The 24,203-nt window shown below is 37.8% G+C and overlaps 1 protein-coding gene across 1 annotated transcript; it reads right to left on the minus strand.

Annotated features, from left to right (window-relative positions):
• Positions 1-462: 462 nt before the first annotated feature.
• LOC134790358 (serine/arginine repetitive matrix protein 1-like) lies at positions 463-24,048 on the minus strand. The gene is made up of 13 exons (XM_063761126.1): positions 23,765-24,048; positions 22,670-22,820; positions 21,901-22,044; positions 21,485-21,556; positions 20,958-21,062; positions 20,530-20,593; positions 8,673-8,735; positions 6,918-7,032; positions 6,319-6,434; positions 5,590-5,733; positions 4,617-4,763; positions 3,766-3,873; positions 463-916 (listed from the first exon to the last, which is right to left on the minus strand). Exons 1-13 carry the CDS (start codon positions 23,915-23,917, stop codon positions 901-903), a joined length of 1,398 nt encoding a protein of 465 aa, XP_063617196.1. The 5' UTR covers positions 23,918-24,048; the 3' UTR covers positions 463-900.
• Positions 24,049-24,203: the final 155 nt, after the last annotated feature.

Raw genomic sequence — 24,203 nt, forward strand, 5'->3', positions numbered from 1 at the left:
ACTTATTTGTAACACTCAACATTAAAAATAATAAAGATTTTGAGAATATCAGATGTCTACTAGGGTAATTCACCAGTAACTGGCCACCGGATAATAACTGGCCACCCTAAACTAAAAATGATTTCTATTCACCTATGAACATAATTCAATTTAGTATAAGGTTTCAATAACTGGCCAGCTTTCAATAACTAGCCACCGTATACTAAAATGAACTCTGTTTGTAGGTAAATATAATTAACTTTTAGTTTAGGGTGGCCAGTTATTGGCGCATTACCCTATATCTCAAGTAAAAAAAAAGTTTTGTTTTAACCTCGTGCCACTCACCATTTAAAATTATAGCTAGAGAAGTTTAATTTTACGAGAAAAAGGAAATGCTACTTTGTTTGTTTTTATGAAAGTTGAAATTTGATTGAAACAGAGTGTACATTGTAATGTACATTGGGCGGTACGAGGTAAAGATCAAACAATACCAATTTAACTTTCACTATAAAAATAAAACTAAGGGCCCTATCACACTAGCGAATAGCGAACTAGTTGCGCGCTCGCGGCGAACTCGCCAGTGTGATAGGGCCCTAAAACAAACAATATCAACTGTGATCTTAACAATTTTCTAAATACTGGCTACACAGTCAATTTTGAAGACATCTTACATAGTTACATACGAACGTTTAAATTAAATAAAAGCTTGTAATATAACCTTTTAGAAATTACATTGTAACGCAATTATCGGGTCCTAAACTAGGCAGACCCTTGAAAAGTAAATTTTGGTACAGGTGGGAAGAATTAAATTTTGGTACAGATAATGTTACACTGTAAACTGTAACCGTAAATAGTAATAAAAACAATAAATATTTCGCCTACAGTTGACTGTTATCAACAGACAACATGATTCGGCTCTTATCATCTCCGCAGTTTCCTGAAAAAAAAAATATATATTTTTTTAAATGTCGGTAAAAATGACATTGTTAAGTACAAGCCAAAATTCATTGAATGTAGGGTAATTCGTCAATAACTGGCCACTGTTTAGTAACTGGCCACCCTAAACTAAAAATGAATTCTATAATACCTATAAACAGAATTCATTTTAGTATAGGTAAGGTGGCTAGTTATTGCAGGGTGGCCAGTTATTGAAACCTTATATAATGTTTATTATATACTAAAATGAATTTTGTTCATAGGTGAATAGAATTCATTTTTAGTTTAGGGTGGCCAGTTATTAGCTGGTGACCAGTAATTGACGATTTTCCCTGTTAGAATTATTGAGACAAACTCGTGTTTCTTCGAGATTTTCAAATATGACAACTAATGTAGGTAGATGGCGCTGTACGGCTTCGTATGCGGTCACTCTGGTTGTCAAAAGTTGGGGTTTGACAGTTTAGTTACCATAAAAACCGAACTTGCGGCACAATGTACGGAGTTGTACAGCGCCATCTACATCAACTATCAAATGTAAAGCACGATTTTCTTACACTTGACAATTTTCTTACTCTTTCACAACTTATCTCTTTGCTACAAGCGCCAGGCAAGCAACCTATACAAGATTTGGTGTTCCTTCTAGGGTAAATCGTCAATTAACTAATGGCCACTCTTTAATAACTGGCCACCTTAAAAAAAAAGGTTTTTTGAATAATAAGGCGTCAATAACTGGCCACCATAGAATAGTTTTTATCAAACAGTATCATCAACGGGCAGGCGAAGTTAGGGACGAAGTTAATTTAAAATAAATCACCATACCGATTCAAAGGCTTCTCTTTATAAGTGACAGGCATCCTGTTGCGTCGAGTTCTGATCTCGCGAACTCTGTCCGCTCCGCAATCGCTATCGGGGGTCAACCATTAATTACGTCACAGAGGGAGGTGGGACTTAGGAGATGTGACATGTTGTAACAAGGGGGAGGAAGGAGTCATAAACTTTGTGACGTAGTGACAAAGTTTTCTTGGGCACATTAGTAGTTACAGATAGTGATCTGTCTACTAATGTGCCCAAGAAAACTTTCCAAAAACGCGAAGTTTTCCATATGGGAAAACTGCAGAAATCTGTTACTTGTTATAAAATTTCTAGTATTGCTTTTATCAAAATATATTATTTTTAATAATAATAATTGCCGATTTCGTCAAAATTGGCAAATATGTGACGTCACACCAGGGGGAGGGGTTTACCAAATGTGACCACGCGTGACGAGGAGGGAAGGTGTCAAAAAAAATTGAAATTGGTGTGACTTAATTTATAGATGACCCCTCGCCGCTGTACAGATGTAGTGCATAATTATTTTCCATCGTATTTTCTCGGAAACGTTCTTATTTGTCACGCTTCTTCAGTCAACCTCAGTACTTTTTGTACCGAGACCGGCTGAAATAGCAAGACACGTTCGTAAGTTTCCGTGAAAATACGATGGAAAATAATTATGCACTACATCTGTATAGGCTAATTCGCCAGTTACTGGCCACTGGCCAGTAACTGGCCGCCCTAAACTAAACATGAATTCTATTCACCTATAAACAGAATTCATTTTAGTATAAGGTTTCAATAAGGTAACTGGCCACCTTATACTAAAATGTATTCTATTTATAGAAATAGAAATAGAAATATTTATTTGCTTAAACATGGTAAATGCGTACAGATGTCAAAAGTAAATTAATTTAGTATCACATGTTTAGCCAAATCTGGCATGCAAACTTAAAGCTAAATAAAAAAAACCCTTTATGACAATGTCAAAACTAGGTAAACAATACTAAATCATTAATATTACATGCAGTCAAGTAGAGTTTAATTATTACATATTATATATTATAAGTTTCTTTAACAATGAATTTAAAGTCACTATAATTAAAATACATTTAGTTAATAGAGTAATCCAGAAAATCTTTTAAAGAATAAAAGCATTTATCTTTTAACCATTTGTGTAATCTGGTAGTAAATAATTTGTCGGGTAATTGTCTTATCTCGTATGGCAACTTATTGTACACAAGAATACTCATCACATAACAGTTTTTCCTAAATAAAGAGGTCTTACATAGTGGCATCTGTAGCTTAAATTCATCCCTTGCTCTTAATTTACTATTAGTGGACGTTAGTTTGAAGTACAGTGGAAGTTTGCGTACAAGACGCCCTAATTCTAATATATACATATCATATAAGGTTAGCAGTTTAAGTCTCTTAAACAAAGGCCGACAAGAATCTCTCGGCTTAGCTCCGCAGACTGCTCTAACACACTTTTTTTGAATTAAGAATGCTTGGTTTATATCTGTACAATTGCCCCATATTGAAATACCATATCTTAACACTGATGCAACATAGCCATTGTAAGCAAGCAATGCTGCTTTTTCTCCAGCTACAGCTCTAAGCTGTTTCAAAGCATAAACAAACCTATCTAGTTTGTCACATATCTGTTTTACATGATTTTTCCATGTACAGTGTTCATCTAAGGTTATACCTAAAAACTTCATGTCATTAACTTGCTCAATTTTCTGATTGCCACAGTGTAGTTGTAAGTCCATTGGTTCCGTTTTATAGTTCCGAAATTGAATGTAACATGTTTTTGATGTATTCGTTTGTAAGTTATTTCTGCTTAACCATGAGTCTATTGTGTTTATTGTATCATTCAATTGGTTTGTATAAGAAACTATAGGTGAATAGAATTAATTTTTGGTCTGGGGTAGCCAGTTACTAACAGGTGGCCAGTTACTGGGGAATTACCCTAGTTATATTTATATGTAGGTATAATATAATTTTACGAGATTCGGTGTAAAAAATATAACAACATACCGATTTAAAGGCTTCTCTTTATAAGTGACCGGTTTCCTGTTCCGCCGCGTCCTGCCCTCGCTGACCCTGTCCGCTCCGCTTCCGCTATCGCTGTCGCCGCTGTCTCTCCTGTGGAAAATGCTTGTTTACAGTACATCTGGCGCTCCATTATGACACCCTGTGTTATAATAAGCACATTACGTAACCACGTCGGAAAGTAAAGGCCTAAAGGGCCATTTATGTACTGTAAAACGGTGTAAATAGATAATTCGTCACTCGTTGCGAATTTCCGATTTATCGCACTTGTATCGTGAATAACTATTGTATAATAAGTGCAGAAAGTAACTAATTATGTAGATTGTAATAAAAACACACATAAGGGGTCGTCCATTATAAGTAGTTCGTTTTTTTAGCATTAGAAAAAAGGTAAACAATCCAGACGTGTCTTCTTATTGAAAAACACTTTTGAAAAATAAGTCACGGCAAGTATGTAACAATTATGAATCATATATTATGTACTATAATTTACATTCTTTTGCTTTCATAATTAATAGTTACTGATTTTTAAAAAGCTAAGACACGTCAAGATCGCATAATTTTATTCTAATGCTAAATTAAACGAACTATAAATACATCACACATTTCGATTTTTTATGATTTTACATGTAATCATTATTATTTATTTATTTCAAACAAGTTAAACAGCATAACAGTAAAAATACCAAACAACTGCTAACTACACAGAAAATTCAAGAAAAAGAATAAAATATGTATACAATTCATCACAAATTACAATACCTATTGACATCTAAACATAAATAATTAGCACATTTTAAACAGTAGAAGGAGGATTTTACATGTAACACCGGTACCTGTAACTCTCTTGTTGCCCCTGCCCCTCTTGGTCCCTGTAACTCTCCTGTTGGTTTTGCCCCTGTCTGCTGTCGTTGCGTTTATTGGTGGGCGTGCGGCTAGGCTCGCCTGACTCTAATTCTCTGGCTTGAGATTCTAATTCTTCCCTGTAATAAATATACAATTTTAAGTTATACCAGGGATCCATTTCTCGAGCGATATTAGACTAATATTATTAGTCTAATAGTCCAGTTATTAGTCCACAAACCGTCATCGTATGGGTTGTCATGGCAACACACTATAATAATATTAGTCTAATACCGTTCATAGAAATGGGCCCCTGCGTCCCATTTCTCGAATGTCATACGATCTGACAGTTCATAAATGATTTATCTATCTATCTATCTATCGTGGACTAATAATTTTAGTCTAATACCATTCGAGAAATGGAACGCAGGGGCCCATTTCTATATGAACGATATTAGACTAATATTACGTTCACGAACTGTCAAATCGTATTGGTTGCTGGTCTCACAAATAAATGCCCTTACCGGGATTCGAACCCGGGACCATCGGCGTCATAGGCAGGGTCACTACCCACTAGGCCAGACAGGTCGTCAGCAGGTACAGTCAGCAACAGTTGCTAAGCGGGCGAGGTGTTTAAAATGATCTTGACGCAACAACAACGCAATACTCTTGACGCAATACTTTTCTGAAAAATAAATTAAAAAAAAAAAAAAAAAACTTTATTGTTAAGAGAATAAGAGCGTGTCAAGGTAATTTTGAACACTACGCATGCTTAGCAACTTCTGCTGCTGACTGTATAAAGTTGGTCCAAACTAATTTGTCAGTCAGTAAGAACTAGGAAAACTATATTCATCCTTTTCTTTTGGGTGCTAGTACTAGTGTAAGACAAAGATAGTATGATTCTCTCTGTCTATGATTGAAATGAGACAGTCCTTTGACAAACTTTAATATTTACAATGTACTCACGACACGATGACTCGAGAGTCAGTGGCTCCGTTAGGGCTGGGCGCGTCGAAGCGCGGTTTCAGTCGCTTGTGGGCCGGCGAAGTCGGATCTGTCACTAGTAATTTAGGTACAAGGACTTGTAGGACGCGGGAGCAGGAGAGCGAACTGGAAAAATGATTTTAAATACTCCTTGTCAATAAAAACCAAAAAAAGTGTGAGTCGGAGTCTCCCACAAAGAGGGTTCCGTACAAATTTAACTTATTTCTTATTTTATTTCTATTTTTTTATTTTTTTACAAATTCATAGTTTGAGATTTTGCCTGTACTTGTAGTGTAAGACAATATTACTTGCCAAAGTTTATAGTTCTAGGCCATCGGGAAGTATCGTATAAATTTTGATTAACTTGAGAGTGTCGGAACATATGTTTTTGCGGCATAAATACGGCCGTATCTTTTTTTTACGTTAACTTATAAGTTTGATTTTTTTCACAGGTTTAAAGGCCTGTGGACCCGAGTACATGGTTTTGATTTTAACTCGATACCTTCACGCGTTCCCGAGATAAAGGGTCTCGACAGACAGACGGACGCAGAAGAAAGTGATCCTATAAGGATAAGGGTTCCGTTTTTTCCTTTTGAGGTACGGAATCTTAAAAAGTCAGTTAAAATGTGTCATATTTCACTTGCTTTCTAAAATCGAATCGATTAACAATTCATTCACCATAAATTGGTAATTTATACATACTATACATACCCATTGAGCTCGTCTCTCGTGTGCGGCGGCGGGGGCGGCGGCGTGGCGGTGCGCCGGCGCCGCCGCACGGTGGGCGTGAACACGCGCGCCGGCACACCGTCCGGCTCCGGCAGAGCCTGAGGACATCCAAAATACACCGTTATTTTGATTAAACAAGAGGTTATATTCGCGTAACCACCAAATGGAAAAATCAAAATTAGGGAAATTCACCAGTAACTGGCCACTTGTTAGTAACTGGCCACCTGCTAGTAAATGGGCCACCTGTTAGTAACTGGCCACCTGCTAGTAAATGGGTCACCTGTTAGTAACTGACCACTCTAAACTAAAAATGAATTTTATTCACCTATAAACAGAACTAATTTTAGTATAAGGTGGCTATAGTTATCGAAGGCTGGCCAGTTACTGAAACCTTATACTAAAATGAATTTTGTTTAAAGGTGAAAATAATACATTTTTAGTTTAGGGTGGCCAGTTATCGGCCGGTGGCCAGTTACTGACAAATTACCATGTACTGGAAAATTTTTAACATCTTTAAGGTAATAATTGTAATAATCAATATTTAGTAATTATTCCAAATAAAACGTTATTTACGGTATTACCTCAGGACTGTCAGTATTAGTAGGTGTGTTAAGAGCCTCTTCAGTAGTGGAGTCAGGCTCACGCGGCGCGTCCAGTAACCAGCTGGGACCCTCCAGGGGATTTTCCACTCTAGCTCTATAGAAATAAAGTACAAATTACAAACTGGGAAACATTTTTTATTTAGATCATCGTTATTAGGGATTGCAAATATTCGAAACTTTCAGGTATTCGAATATTCGACTTTTTCTGACGACATATTCGAATATTCGAATAATTATTCGAATATTATAAAAAATAAGAAAAGTAACGAGAAATCGGTTTAATATCGTTTTATTCAAAAGCTTTTTTCACATATTGCTAAAACTAATGATATTTTGCAGAAATCTATTAATTAACTAGATTTTATCATCCTACTATGAGATGCCCACATTTATAAAAACAAGTAAAACGCCAAAATAAGACGTATTCAATATTTCTAGATAAAACTTTTATTATAAATGCGTCGTTGCGTGAAATAATATAACTTTAACCATCCAAACACCTAGGTAGGTATGTAAGATATCTTTTTTAGTAGGTAATTATTTTCTGATTTAAATTAACTTGTAGTCACTCAGAGGCCTGTAAAAAGGCCTTTAATTCCATTGTATTTGGAATCTTTATTGACTTTATTTGTTTTGGCAAGTTTTTATTCCTAATGGTCGACTTAATTATACATATAATATTGTAATATTTAAGGGAAAAAGTTAGTTGTCTACTGGGTGGATTATTCGTCAGCTAAAGGTGCATAGTTAGATTCTAGTTGGGCAGGTTTGGTATGATCAAATTTGAGTATTGCGATAAGTGCGGGCAAGGTTTTGTCTTCAAAAAATCGCTTAACGTACGCTTGCACTGAATAAACAGAATGTCCCTTTAACTTAAAACTTACGCACCGTAAAAATAACATACTTTTTGATTTCGTTTTCTTTCAAATTGAGTTAAGTTTCACTGTATTCACGAAGTCTATCTAAGAGGAATACAGTAAAAATATTATTTCCTTCGTATATTTGGGTACCTACCGTTCCTCATTCACTGTAAATACACGGAAAACACACAGAAACGGTAACTACAGCGGATGAAATAGATTTTTTATAGTAATAAAAAATATTCGAATATTCGAAAACTGAGCGGCCGAATATTCGAATATCAAAACAGGTCGAATATTCGACAAATTCGAATATTCGAATTGCAAGCCCTAATCGTTATACGTTTGACAGTGAATTTTGAGGCCAGTTCGGACGTACACACTTTGACATCTAAATGATATCTATATGATGTCATCCGCATGTGCATTTAGGTCACTTAGGTCGTACGTCCGTCCGTCCGTTAATTAATAACCTATAATATGACAAAGTGACGTCATTTAGATATCATGTAAGCTTTAATAAATCTGACTCATTCCTGTTATTTTATTTAATAAGTCAGGGGTCGGAAACCAGTATTTGCTCCATACAAAAATACCGGTATTATTACGTTATTTTTCGTTCTTTATTTAAAAGTCGTTACCCAAATACATGATTCAGTCCTACGTACAGAGCATAAAATAATTCAAAATATTGATATATTTCCGGGTTTTTTTTAAATACCGGTTCCGAGCCCTGAAATAAGTTAGCGCATTGATACAGTAACAGTCTGATAATATAGAAAAAAAAAACACTTTCTGTCGCACTTGTAAATTCGCACGTAAGTGTGACAGGGAGGCAACACGTCGGACGTGCTCGCGGTAGCCTGGTAATTACCTAGGTGGTGTCTGTTCTTCACTCTCCGGTTCGACGTCTTCCGTCACTATGTCTAATCTTCGCCTGCGGAAACATAATAATTTATACCGGGTGTGGCATGTTACAGCAAATACCTTAAACATAGATTGTATTCCTCAAACGATGACACTTTATTTCGTCTTAAATAGGGTAATTCGTCAATTACTGGCCACTGTTTAATAACTGGCCACCCTAAACTAAAAATGAATTCTATTCACCTATAAACAGAATTTATTTTAGAAGGTGGTCAGTTATTGAAGGGTGGCCAGTTATTAAACACCTTATACTAAAATGAATGCTGTTTATGTTCGATTCAATTCAATAGGTGAATAGAATTAATTTTTGTGGTTTAAGATATTTATTTCTCATAAGATTTTACAAATCACTTACTGAGAAAAACATAATTATTTTTACTTATATCTAGGTAAGAGGGTAGCATGCAGAACTGTTAACGACTAGGTAGGTACTCGTACTTACAATAATGCCCGTGGTAACATGCGCAGAGCAACAAACAAGTAGTAGGCCAGTTAAACCAAAACTTTAAACATTAGTTAATTAACGGTTGTGCATGCTTGATTCAATTTCTACATTAAAATAGGCTACAAATATAATGACCACCAAAAAATACTTTGGTACCCTAAATAAAAAAATCATGCCTACCAAAAAAAATTACTGAACACCAAAAAGATAAGACCTAAAAATACAAAAGTACCACCATTTTAATTACGACTGCACTTCAAATTGTATTCAAATACCAAATAATTATATTGAATGATCACCAAAAATCATTAATGATCACCAAATCTTGAAGACCAAATTAATGCGATATTTTCACCTAAATAAACCACTATGATTACCAAAAAATGTATACATATTACCAAATAAAGTAAACTGATGCCAAAATTACTAGCCCCTCCCGCTCAACCCCCCGTACCCCGCACCGCATACCTACCTTACCTAATCTACTTTTCTAGTAGCATTTCGTTATGCTACTAGAAAAGTAAGTCAAACTGCTATCAGTTAAGTGGGTTAGGTTAGCACTGCGACCCTTACAGAAACGAAATGGTACTAGAAAAGTAGGTCAGGTTAGGTTTGAACTGCGACCTTTACAGAAACGAAATGCTACTATAAAAGTGGGTTAGTTTAGGTTACAACTGCGATCCTCACAGAACCGAAATGCTACTAAAAAAGTGGGCTAGGTTAAGTTTCAACTGCTACCCATACAGATACGAAATGCTACTAGAAAAGTGGGTTAGGTTAGGTCTGAACTGCGACCCATACAGAAACGAAATGCCAATAGAAAAGTGGGTTAGGTTTGCTATCCTATTAAAGCAAATGACTCCAAAATAATCATTCTTCTAGAAACGAAATGCTACTAGAAAAGTGGGTTAGGTTAGGTTTGAACTACGCCCCATACAGAACCAAACTGCTATCAGAAAAGTGGGTTAGGTTAGGTTTGAACTGCGACCCTTACAGAAACCAAATGCTACTAGAAAAATGGGTTAGGTTAGGTTTGAACTGCGACCCTTACAGAAAAGAAATGCTACTAGAAAAGTGGGTTAGGTTAGGTTTGAACTGCGACCCTTACAGAAAAGAAATGCTACTAGAAAAGTGGGATAGGTTAGGTTTGAAATGCGACCCTTACAGAAAAGAAATGCTACTAGAAAAGTGGGTTAGGTTAGGTTTGAACTGCGACCCTTGCAGAAAAGAAATGCTACTAGAAAAGTGGGTTAGGTTAGGTTTGAACTGTGACCCTTACAGAAAAGAAATGCTACTAGAAAAGTGGGTTAGGTTAGGTTTGAACTGCGACCCTTACAGAAAAAAAATGCTACTAGAAAAGTGGGCTAGGTTAGGTTTGAACTGCGACCCACACAGAAACGAAATGCTACTAGAAAAGTGGGTTACGTTAGGTTTGAACTGCGAACCTTGCAGAAAAGAAATGCTACTAGAAAAGTGGGTTAGGTTAGGTTTGAACTGCGACCCTTGCAGAAAAGAAATGCTACTAGAAAAGTGGGTTAGGTTAGGTTAGGTTTGAACTGCGACCCTTACAGAAACGAAATGCTACTAGAAAAGTGGGTTAGGTTAGGTTAGAACTGCGACTGTAACAGAAATAAAATGCTACTAGAAAAAGGTGACGAAGTGGATTAATTAATTTAATAGGATAACGATAATTATATTAAATATTTGCACATTTTTAATTAAAATGTGGTTAAAATTTTGGTGGTCATTTACTATTTTTGGGTTTACAATGATTATTTTGGAGTCATTTGCTTTAATATGATATCAAGATTTAAAAATTTGGTTATCATTTCACATTAAAATGGGGTTTGAAATTTGGTAATCATTTAGTATTTTTGGGTTAATAATGATTAGTTTGGTGTCATTTCCTTTAAAAGGATAGTAAAGTGTAATAAAATTGGTAATCATTTCACATTAAAATGGTGTTATAATTTTGGTGATCATTCATTATTTTAGGGTGGTAAAATAGATTTTTTTGGTATTAAATTTTACTAAATCTGGTGATCAGTTAAATAGCAGCCATATTTTAATGGCTGCACCATTTTAATGTGAAATGATTACCAATTTTATTACATTTTACTATCCTTTTAAAGGAAATGACACCAAAATAATCATTATTAATCCAAAAATAGTCAATGATTACCAAATTTCAATCCCCATTTTAATGTGAAATGATAACCAAATTTTTACATCTTGCTATCCTATTAAAGAAAATGACACCAAAATAATCATTGTAAACCCAAAAATAGTAAATGACCACCAAAATTAGAACTCCATTTTAATGTAAAATGATAACCAAATTTTTAAATCTTGCTATCCTATTAAAGCAAATGGCTCCAAAATAATCATTGTAAACGCAAAAATAGTAAATGATCATAAAATTGTAACCACATTTTAATTAAAAATGGTGCAATCATTTAATATATCGTTATCCTATTAAATTAATTAATCCACTTCGTCACCTTTTTCTAGTAGCATTTTATTTCTGTAACAGTCGCAGTTCTAACCTAACCTAACCCACTTTTCTAGTCGCATTTTGTTTCTGTAAGGGTCGCAGTTCAAACCTAACCTAACCCACTTTTCTAGTAGCATTTCTTTTCTGCAAGGGTCGCAGTTCAAACCTAACCTAACCCACTTTTCTAGTAGCATTTCTTTTCTGTAAGGGTCGCAGTTCAAACCTAACCTAACCCACTTTTCTAGTAGCGTTTCCTATCTGTATGGGTAGCAGTTGAAACTTAACCTAACCTACTTTTCTAGTACCATTTCGTTTCTGTAAGGGTCGCAGTGCTAACCTAACCTAACCCACTTAACTGATAGCAGTTTAACTTACTTTTCTAGTAGCATAACGAAATGCTACTAGAAAAGTAGATTAGGTTAGGTAGGTATGCGGTGCGGGCTACGGGGGGTTGAGCGGGAGGGGCTAGTAATTTTGGCATCAGTTTACTTTATTTGGTAATATGTATAAATTTTTTGGTAATCATAGTGGTTTATTTAGTCTTCAAGATTTGGTGATCATTAATGTTTTTTGGTGATCATTCAATATATTTGGTATTTGAATACAATTTGAAGTGCAGTCGTAATTAAAGTGGTGGTACTTTTGTATTTTTAGGCCCTATTTTTTTGGTGTTCAGTAATTTTTTTTGGTAAGCATGATTTTTTTATTTAGGGTACCAAAGTATTTTTTGGTGGTCATTATATTTGTAGCCTTAAAATATATGTAAGTAACATAAATCTTTCTAACAATTAAATTAATTATTCCTATTTTTATAATAAAGTGAAATATTTATAATTTTATATATTTGCATTAGCTGAGCCTTACAATATGTGATATTAATCATAGTATCATCGAAGTTCGGATAATTAGGGCATTATTTATTTTGTGATAATATAATGTTTTAATGTTTTTTTTAAATTTGTTATTGATTTGGCATCTTTTATGTCATTAGGTATTTTATCATACAGTTGAGCTCCTTCATATATTATGTTCTTTTTTCCATACAGTGTTCTAGGTGGACGTAGTATTATATTATTAGCTTGCCTAGTGAGTCTTTTTTGCACCTCTGATCTTTTTGTAAATGTTATGTGACTGTGTATATTTTTATTTATTATTTTTCTTATTAAAATGCAGGTATTATAAATATATGTTTGCGAAATGTTTAATATTTTAGTTTCTTTGTATACATAACTACTTGGTGTGAGATGCTTATAATTGAATAATAATTTCACAATTTTATTTTGCGCCGTTTGCAGGGCTTTCAAGTTAGATTTTGCAGCAGAACCCCATATTTCTATTAAGTAGTCTAAGTGAGGTTTGACAAGACAGTTGTAGATAGTATAGCGAACCCTATTTGGCAAACAACATACAATTTGTCGAAGTGCACCAGTTAGTGACATGATTTTAGAGCGTAGTGAATCGACATGTGATTTCCATGTTAGCTTATCGTCAAGGGTTAGGCCAAGGTACTTTTCTTCTTGAACTTTCTGCAGTGTTACATGATTTATAATTAACGGTTCATGATTTGATACGATTTTATTTTTAGCAGCAAATATGACGTATTTAGTTTTTGATTCGTTTATATATAGTAGGTTACTAAGAAGCCAATTGTGTAGTAAATTTAAGTCATTTTGCGCTTGCTCAATTAGAGTGTCTATGTTGGGACCAAAGTAAAATAAACAGGTATCATCAGCGTATAATGTTAAATGGGCCTTCAACCCTATGTTATGCATGTCGTTCACGTAAATCAGGAAAAGTAAAGGCCCCAAAATGGATCCCTGCGGAATGCCGTATTTAATTTCTTGAGCTTCGCTCTTCAGTTGACCTATTTTGGTAATTTGTTTCCGATTGGTCAGGTAAGATTGTAGGATTTTAAATGCATTTCCCGTAATACCAATTGAGCTCAGCTTTGACAGTAGGCGAGAATGACTCACCGTGTCAAAAGCCTTTTTTAGGTCAACGAAAATGCCGAGAGCTATGTTTTTACTGTCAATGTTAACTTTTATTTCTGTCAGTAGGTCTGTAGTTGCCGATAATGTATTTGACTTTGAACGAAAACCGTATTGTTTGTTGGAGAGGAAATGATTAGAGTCTAGATGTTCTGTAAGTCGCTGATGAATGATCTTTTCGAAAAATTTTGACATGATTGGTAGGACAGATATTGGCCTGTAATTTCCAGGGTCCAATCTATCGCCAGATTTAAATATGGGTCGGACTTTAGCCACCTTGAGAGTATCAGGAAAGATACCTATATCGAAACATTGATTAATATATTTCGTGAGGCTATCACAAATTAGAGTTTTGATGCATTTTAGTGTTTTTGTGGTAATACCATCTATTCCTGAACTTGTGTTTGGATTCAATTGGTCAATAATTTTTGAAATGTCATTTATTGATGCAGGTTTAAGATTAGTGAGCTTTTTAGTAAGTACTGTAAGACCGCATATTTTTTTATATTGGTATTCGCCAGGTATTTTATTTGCTAATATGGTGCCTATATTCGCAAAGTAATTGTTAAAACATTCGCAGATTTGTGAAGTATCTGATACTATTTCCGATCCCGCTTTCAGTTTCAGATTTGAGTTTTCAGATTTAGTTTTGTTATTTGATAGGTTATTGATCAGGTCCCACATTTTCAAAGGCTTTCCCTTACATAATTTAAATGCTTTATGGTAGTATTTACATTTAGTTGATTGTATCAAGTTTGAGACCTTATTCCTTTCGACACGCAGTTCTTCTTTTAGTTTTTCGTCATTTGGCTCATGATGGCTCTTCTTCCAAAGGGTATTACGATGATTAATTGCTTCTATTACATTCTTATTTATCCATTCATTCCTTGGTGGATTGAGTATTTTTACTTTTCTTGATTTGTTTTTGTTGATCTCTGTAAAAAGAAACTTCTCAAAGTCCTCGTAGTTATCATGTGTTCCAATTTTTTTACTATGCTCTAGAGATTTATACAAATTACTATAATTTACAGACTCATATTCAAGTCTTTGAGTTAGAACAGGTGGACATCCTTTCATTTCAAGATAGATTTGCTTATGGTCAGACATATTAGACTCAATTATGGCCATGTGATAGTTATGACCTTTAACATTTGACCATACATGATCCAGAATAGATTTCGTTTCCAATGTTTCTCGAGTGCAATGGGTTTGGTTTAGTTTGTTAAGAATACTGTATCCGTGTTCTTTAAATAGTAGTTTATATTCTTTGATGTTTTTGGATGCCTCTAGTATATTATAATTGAAATCTCCTAGTACCAACGTTCTCTTTGTCCTTTGTAGCTGTTTTGACAGTATCTCTAAAAAAGTATCAGTGTTCGTTCGTCCAGGTTTGTAGATGACACCGATGTCCAGGCCAAATTTTTTCAATATGTACCCACAAAAAGTGATTATCTTCTTCACACGTCTCTTCAATTATATGTTGTTTTATATCATTATGCACGAACAATGAAACACCCCCTCCTCTTGCATGCTGACGAAAATTGTAATGATGTGTGTAGTTTGGTAAATTAAGTGCTTCTGCTTCAGTTACTGATTTTATCCACGTTTCAGTTAATGCTATAATATGTACTTTCCCTATGGCTTGTATAATGCATTTTATTTCATCTAGTCTTCCCGGGTGCACCAGGCTACGCACATTCATGTATAAAATTGAGAGGGATTTCTTGTTTTTGTTTAAGTCTTCATAATTGTGAACGATTTGATAAGTTACTTCCTGGGTTCCAATGTTGAGGCTATTTGCGCTATTGCAAGTTAGTTTTTTGCCTGATATTCGACAATTTTAGGTACACCTCTCACATATTTTATGACTAGGTTTGTTTCTCCGTTGTTGACACGGGCCTGCAGCTCTTCCTTGAGAATCTTCATGTGCTTTTGTTGGTATGGTGTCTTATCCGAGAAAATTTTTATTTCGCTATTTTCGATTATTCCTCGATTCTTAAGGATTTTTTTAACAGTAGCAGCAGCATCAAAGGTGGCTTTGATTGGTCTCACCTTCCCTGGCATATATTTACCCAAGCGTGAGTTTGATATTGGGTTTGGGCAGTCAGTATCAGTCATTTTGATCAACTTTATGACTTCTTCAGTATCCGACGTAGATCGTTCGCTTTGATCTTTTGACTGTGGTTCAGGTAATTCAATTATTATTAAATTCTTTTCACGTATACAACGTATGCAACGGAGGAGTGGCACGAATAACATCTTTGTGCCCCAGCTTATCTCGCCTGCACGTGGTCCTCCTGCTGTTTAACGGAAGAGATAGCAACAAAGAAGGAAAACTTGAAACAAACCCGGCTCGGTGCCAGCCGTCATGCACCTGCAGCCGACCCGACTCCGCGCGTATTGACTTGTCTTTCCCGCGGATTTAGTCGGTGAGGCCGAGAGAGAGCCATAGGTCTTGGGCAACCCTGTGTCTCTTCGTTTGTGTCCCAGGCGATGCAGTGTCTGTGGAGAGGAAACTTCACCCATGATGGTTTGCCACGTGGAAAACAACACGGGGAGTGGCAGTGACCAGTAATAAGTCCAAACAGATAGGCGTAAGTTAGGACGCTAGGGGTCACTCCTGACAGTGGGAGGGTCCTTCGTAGGCCCACTGATCAGTAACCGCCCGCTTAAGCCGGGCAGCCCCCGGTCAGTTAGGTACTGATCCGCCTCGGTGCCGGTCTGTTCCTTTTGGGTGTAGGGAGCACTAGCCTTCAACTAGACGACCGGCGTCGTAACGTACTTCACCTGCTGAAAAACATTCAAAAAGAAATAATAACACAACCCGCTTATCCATGCGCATTGCGACATGGAATGTCCGTACTATGAGGACAGGCCTCCCGGACACCGTGGGGGGCTCAAGTAACAGCAACGCATGCGACCTGCGTAAGACGGCTGTAATCAGCATGGAATTAGATAGACTTAACATATCAATAGCAGCTCTACAAGAAACCAGGCTACCTGATGAAGGCTCACTGCGCGAGGCACAATACACGTTCTTCTGGAGGGGTAAGAGGGCTGATGCTGTTCGTGAGCACGGTGTTGGCTTCGCCGTTCGCAATGATTTGCTTAAAGCAATCGAAAAGCCTCATGGGGTCTCCGAGCGTATAATGGTGTTGCGAGTTAACACAACCAGCGGCTACATTACCCTCATCTCCGCGTACGCTCCAACACTACCATCAACGGACGAGGCCAAGGACCAATTTTACGACCAACTCAATGAAACAGTGCGCGGTGTAAAATCTTCCGATCGCCTGTATATTCTAGGCGATTTTAACGCTAGAATCGGTCAAGACCGTGATGCGTGGCAGAACTGTATTGGTGAACATGGTATCGGTAAACAAAACGAAAATGGCCAGCGTCTGCTAGAGTTTTGTTCTAGAAACCTACTGTGCGTCACCAATACATATTTTAAGGGCAAATTATCGCGCAAAGTTTCATGGAAACACCCTCGCTCGGGTCATTGGCATCAGCTGGATATGATCCTCACCAGAAAGAAAGACCTACGCGAAACACTCCACACCAGAACCTTTCACAGTGCAGAGTGTGACACCGATCACTCCATGGTGGTAGCGCGCGTTGCCTTCACTCAAAAGAAAATCCATTCGTCCAGACCTCCGGGTAAGAAGAAAGTCAACGTTCTGAATACCAGGAATGACGAGATGGTCAGTAAATTTGGGGAGTTGGTAAAAAGCGCGGAATCAACCTGGAGTGAGAATGCGCAAGTAGACGACATGTGGAGGAGCGTCAGAGCGTTGCTAACAGACACTGCCTGCTCAGTTTTCGGTTACCAGGAAACTAAGACCCAGGATTGGTTCGCTGAAAACTCAGAGCATTTAAAACCTCTTCTTGACTCCAAACGTGAAGCTGCATTGAAACACCGCATGAAGCCCACTCTTGAAACACGGGAAGACCTTAAAAACGCCACGTCAACTCTACAGCGAAATGCACGACACTTTGCAAATGTGTACTGGACGAACGTGTGCACAAATATTCAAAAGTGCGCTGACGTCGGTAACTTCAGCGGTGTTTACTCGGGTATCAAGCAGGTTCTGGGTCCCGTGCCTAAAAAAACAGCCCCTCTTAAAGAAGTGGACGGTACTATCATAACTGATAGCTGCGGTCAACTCGGACGATGGGTGGAACATTACACCAAACTCTATTCGAACCCAATTGCTATTGACTCAGAGGCCCTAGTACACACGCCAAAATTAGCAACTTGGGTCGAACTAGAGGCGCCACCTTCTATAGAGGAATTTCATAAGGCTGTGAAGCAGCTGAAACGTGGAAAGAGTCCTGGCAGTGATGGTGCTCAAGCAGACATCATAAAACTCGAGTGTGTGGGCCCAATTCTGCATAGTCTGTTGTGGAAATGTTGGGAGAAAGGAATGTTCCCACAGGATATGCGTGATGCTAACATCATCACATTGTACAAAGGAAAGGGAGACCGCGGTGATTGCAACAATTACCGGGGCATTTCCCTCCTTAGTATTGTGGGCAAGTTATTCGGTCGGGTAGTTCTTTCAAGGCTACAGCAACTTGCCAATCGCGTATATCCCGAAAGCCAGTGTGGATTCCGTGCCCAGCGTTCTACAACGGATATGATCTTTACACTTCGGCAGATTCAAGAAAAGTGTAGAGAGCAGAGAACACCCCTTGTTGTGGCGTTCGTTGACCTGAATAAGGCCTTCGACACCGTCAGCAGGGAAGGGCTTTACTCCGTACTAGAACACATTGGATGCCCCCCAAAACTATTGAGTCTTGTGAAGTCGTTTCACGAGGGTATGCAAGGTGCAGTGGTGTTCGACGGTACCGTGTCTGACCCGTTCTCTATGCGTCGAGGTGTTCGGCAAGGCTGCGTACTGGCGCCTACCCTGTTTGGTATATTCTTCTCGTTACTGCTGAAAACTGCGTTCGGTGACGACCAACAGGGTATCCATCTTCATACGAGGGCTGACGGAAAACTTTACAATGTGTCACTATTAAAGTCTAAGCAAAAACGAGACGATTTATTCGTTGACAGTTTGCTATTTGCCGACGACGCAGCCTTCATCGCCACATCGCAGCTTGAGCTTCAGACCATTATGGACAAGTTTTCGCGTGCCTGTGCTCTATTCTCTATGTCCATAAATCCCCGAAAAACAGTTGTACTGGCTCAAGGGTGTGCGGAAACACCGAAAATCCTGTTGGATGGCGCCCCGCTCGAGTCAGTCGACAAATTTTGCTACCTCGGGTCGACGGTGACTAACAATCTCTCACCGGATGCAGAAATTGACGTTCGTATCGGAAAAGCGGCGACGATGTTTGGGAAGTTGAGTACAAGAGTATGGCAAAATAAACACCTTACCAGGAAAACCAAGATGGTTGTTTATCAAACGTGCATCCTGAGCATACTCTTGTACGGGGCTGAGACCTGGACCTCGTACGCCAAGCACGAACGTCGTCTTAACGCTTTCCACATGCGCTGCATCCGGAACATTTTGGGCATACACTGGAAGGATAGGGTCACAAACGAAAGGGTGCTTGAGATTGCTCAGCTGCCCAGCCTCTTTGCGCTGCTAAAGCAGAGACGCTTACGTTGGCTGGGGCATGTGCTTCGTATGCAACCTACTCGTTTACCGCGGCGTGTTTTGCTTGGTGCCATAGCTGATGCCAAGAGAAGCGTAGGTCGGCCAATGTTACGACATAAAGATTGCGCCAAACGAGACATGCACGCCTTCAACATCCCGGTTGACAATTGGGAGAAACATGCCGAGGACAGAGTCAAGTGGCGCAAACTGGTATTTGACGGTCGTAAAATTCACGACGACGCTTGGTTTAAGACACTCGCAAGTAAGCGAGCCAAGCGTCATCAGCCCGACACCTGCTCGCCACGGGCACATCACACCTGCCAGGCCTGTGGTCGTGTTTGCCGCTCCCGTATTGGCTTACACAGCCACGAAAAACGTTGTCTCCCTACCTGACACTGCTTGTATAGTCTGTAATAGACTCGAAGGCCAATGAGATGAGAGATACAACGCTCATTGATTTCTTTCATCAGATCTTCGCACGCGAGTGCCATCTGTGGTGCTGCTGATGATCCTTGCGTCGCTGATGCCCTCAAGTCTTGTACGTCTGTCTCCAATGAAACCACTCTCTGCGTTACTTCGTTAGCGCTGGTTCTGAGCTCAGCAACTTCTGTTTTAAGTTTGTCATGCTCCAAAACGAGCTGGTCCGTTTTGTGCTGAACGTTATTTATTTGGTCTTTTATTGTTGAGATGTCTGTTGCAATACTTTCCATTTTTGCGTTTTGCTTTACAGAAAAATCTTTTAGCAGGGAGCGCATTTCCTCGCGAAAATCTTTTAAATCTGTTCTTAAGTCATCATTATTATCATGGCGTTTCCTCTTGCGGGCAGCTTTGTAGTCTATAGCTGTCTCACTTTGATTTATTTTTGATAGGTCGGGCTGCGATTGCGACGAAGGAAGATTGTCTTGGTCACTCATATTGTATCACCTGTGCGTCGTCAATTAACCGTTGGTTTATGAGAACGCTCCACCGGGCTAAATTAGTTGCGCGCTGATAAGCCACTTGCGCCGGCTTACATACGAAATGAATCGACACACACTTGGCTAGCAATCTAAAACAACTTCTATGGTAATAGATTTACGTTCTAGTTTTGATCACAACAATAAATAATATTTTTAAAATAAATCGTCAACACGTCTGCACCACACGCTCTCTCACCGCACTTTTTAGTATAAAGTGGCTAGTTATTAAACAGTGGCCAGTAATTGACGATTTACCCGTTAATCTTTCTAATTCCGGATATCAGTGTAGTAATTGCAAAAATCACTTACGATGATTCGTAATCGTCATCGTCGGTCAGGTTTTGAGGTTCCTCGGCAACCTCCTCCATGCTTGCTGAAAAGAACAATTATTAGACTTAGAACAAGATATCTCTGCAACGATTTTGACAGCACAGACTGTGCAAGTGTAAAACGTCAAACTTCTATGAAATTATGACATATAACACTTGCATACAAGGATAAGTATGACTTCAATTTTAATGTAGGTAAATATCGATTCCATAGCTCACTATCATCTTACCGAGCGATGAAAACTCCGAAACCTATTTTTTTACTATTTTATACTTGCTGCAAAACTAAGTGGCGAGTCAAATCATAATGCCATGTCTTTCACTCTTGGTTGGTCTTAACAAGGGTAAAGGAGATAGCATTATGATCTCAGTCGCCAGTTGGTATAGTAGAACTGCTAACACACTTACAGTCAAACGGGATGTTGTCCCCGCTGTCATCGGCAGCCTCTTGGTCAGTCTCGTTGTGGTTTGGAATGTCCCTCATGTCTATCCTCGTCAGCGGAATGTATACATCTGAAAATACCATTCACATTAAAAACTCTCAACAAATTTTAAAAAGCGTCATCTAGTGAGTAAATGCCTAGAACCGCTTTGACGGGTGACACTTTAATTTTCAAATACATCGCTTATTTCAAAATAAGTTTTTTGTCAAAAATTTCATTTTGCTGATTGTACTTTTCTATTTCACAGGCAACTTATAGTCATCGAGACAATTCCAAAAACCCCAAACACAATTAGGTTGCGTTGTTTTATCACAGTGTTCCTATGGCCACCTCGTGTCTCCATCATCAGATCAGCTCGAGGGTACCATAATATTCCATCGTCGCCCGACTTACATATGTATGTAAATTTCCAGTTTCATTAGAAACCAGGAAGTGGATCAAATTTAACTTGTGTTATAAAAAATTAAAATGTAGTAGTAAAATAAAACGTACCTTGTAGCATGTGCATTGGTAACGCTCTAACGGTAACATTGCGACTAGAGTTTGGACTCCTAGCTGTTTGTCCTGAAAATAATCAAAAATAGTTTTGATTAATGATTTAAATTATACATACACTAAATATAAACCATGTTATTATCCCGTATACCAAAAACTACTGTTTGATTAACTTCAATATCTAGATTAATTGTAGAACAAATTTATTATTGACAATCAATCGTTTTAGTAACTGACATATACCTAAATCTTAATCTTGAATAATGAAAAAATGGTCATATATGTATATGTATCTTCTTAAGCCCTGTCTCCATATTGCGCGGCAAACTATCGAACATTGGCTCGCGAGGCAGCCGCGCAATGGATACCGGGTTGGTTCGCGGGCCAACAGCTGGCTTTATAATCATACTTACTAGAAGTGTTAATGTTGAGAGTGGCCCTGCTAAGTGACACTACGGGCTGTATGGACTGTCCGCCCATCATCATGGGAGGCACCCGGTGCACCTTCTCAGTGGAATTGCTGATGTTACTCCATCTTGGAGACACTGTGTCTGCGCCTGTGTTTAAACGGATAATTAATATTAAGTACCGATTACCTAGTTAGGCCTTTCCGTGATCCTTACATAGGGAGCATGCCGCCCATACTTAAAATGATTATTTTGTTTAAACAAAATGGATAAATCAGTTTGTGAAAAATATTAAAGGGATAAAATAAATAAAGAAAAAGTAACATTTATTGTAAACACTAAGTATTATAAAAAAGTATTATTATAATAGTAGTATTATAAAATATAATAATAGTAGTATTATAAAACATTGGATGGAGACAGGAGAAGACAGAGAAAGATGGAAAAAACTGGAGGAGGCCTTCACCCAGAGAGGGATCCATATAAATAAATAAAACAACAAGTTCAAAAATACAAAGTTAAACTAAAAATGGGTATGGAAGAAAAGGCTATAATAATAATAATAAATTATAAAAAAAAATCCTTTACATTTCTAACCCGGAATTTCTTAACAAAAGTTAAAAAAATCATAACTCGAAAACTAGGAAAAAACGGCTAACATACATGGGGTATATTCTGATAGCCCACAACGTGGTATCGCAGGACAGCCTTTTTCTTGGACTTATTTGACCATTGAACTGATATAAATGTAACTAACTTTTAAAAAGAAATTTACCTTCCCGGTCTCTCATATAAGTCTTGGCTAGCTCAATGGTGCGTGCGACGGCACTTGAGGCCTGCACAAGGTGGGAGAGAGCCTGCTCGCTAGCTTGTTGGAGTGCAGCATCCAGCTTGCGTGCGTCTGCGGCACCGCCGCTTTTGAGGCGCTGGAAAAGATAATGATATGAGTGTAACCAGTTGGAGCCATTCTTTACAGAAATTATTGTCTTTCAGACAATGGTGAATTTGCAGTCTTTGCCGCTCTAAGCCCCAGGCCCTGTAGTAAGTATTAGCCACCCCTTTCTCAGCACCCATCAGTTGATTTTCAAATGACTGCCCCTAATATCTGGCCACCCTAGGCTGGGCCTACTGGGCCTTAGGGCAGATCCGCCACTGCTTTCAGATAAATACTCAAAAAATATTACTAAGGTCCACCAATTGTTCGCAAATTAATTGGCTGAGCATTTTAGGAGCTCCCAGGGACCACTATTAATGGTCCACGGTTTCCTTGCTTGGAATATGATTCAGTATGGTATGATTAAAATAATAAAAATTATTTAGTAATTACTTGATTTTACAGAATAATAAAAACCGAACAAGTGCAAGTCGGACTCGCCCTCCGAGGGTTCTGTACCTTTCAGTATTTTAGTGGTCCCTGGGAGCTCCTAAAATGCTCAGCCAATTAATTTGCGAACAATTGGTGGACCTTAGTAATATTTTTTGATATAGATCAAAAAATACTGAAAGGTACAGAACCCTCGGAGGGCGAGTCCGACTTGCACTTGTTCAGTTTTTATTATTCTGCTGCTATCAGCAACAGAAATAAATCATCTAGCTATCATGGTTTATGAGATACAGCCTGGTGACAGACACAAACGGACAGTGGAGTCTTAGTAATAGGGTGCCATTTTGACCCTTTGGGTACGGAACCCTAAAAATCACGAAAGAGTAAGTTCAATATAGTCGCAATATTATCAAACAATATGCATAATTTTCATTAACCAGAAAATTTGATAGACTAAATCTTAAGCTAAAATTAAGGGCACTTTCACGGTCATTGACCTGTCATCTACAGCTGTTTCCTGCGACGTTGAGCAACCGCAAAACTTACAATCACTTTGAGTCTCAGCTCATTGATCTCTTTCATTAGCTCCAACTTCTCATTTTCCCTCTGAGCCGCTGTCATCTTCCAATACTGAACTTTTTGCACCAATTCATTATTTTTCTCCATGAGACTTTTAATTTCATCTTCTTGAGCCGCCATGAACACTATCTAAACGAGAAAGAAACAGTAACACGTTACACTTAATTACAACACACAAGGAAAGTAAAATCCTTGCTAAATTAAGTGTTTTATTTTGATTATGTTTAAATGTTTTCGTCAACATACTTATTATACTCGTTATACTCTTTGGCACAGACTACAAAGAGATCAGACCGCCAACTCGGGAACAAAGACTATGTACGTTAGACAAGTATATTTTATCTGTACTCCTAGTCATGTATGACGTTTCTTTTTTTTAAATTTTGAATTGATGCGTAGCAAAGGA

The sequence above is a fragment of the Cydia splendana genome, chromosome 5 (assembly GCF_910591565.1).
Source record: "Cydia splendana chromosome 5, ilCydSple1.2, whole genome shotgun sequence".
NCBI classification, from domain to species: Eukaryota; Metazoa; Arthropoda; class Insecta; order Lepidoptera; family Tortricidae; genus Cydia; species Cydia splendana.

Bases quoted from the DNA above. Each gene is read 5' to 3' on its own strand.
- LOC134790358 (XM_063761126.1), bottom strand. From the start codon at position 23,917: ATGGCGGCTCAAGAAGATGAAATTAAAAGTCTCATGGAGAAAAATAAT. The intron at 21,063-21,484 runs GTACGTTTTATT...TGGTATTTTCAG, and splicing joins ACCAATGCACATGCTACAAG to ATGTATACATTCCGCTGACG. The intron at 20,594-20,957 runs GTAAGTGTGTTA...TGTTCTTTTCAG, and splicing joins GGACAACATCCCGTTTGACT to CAAGCATGGAGGAGGTTGCC.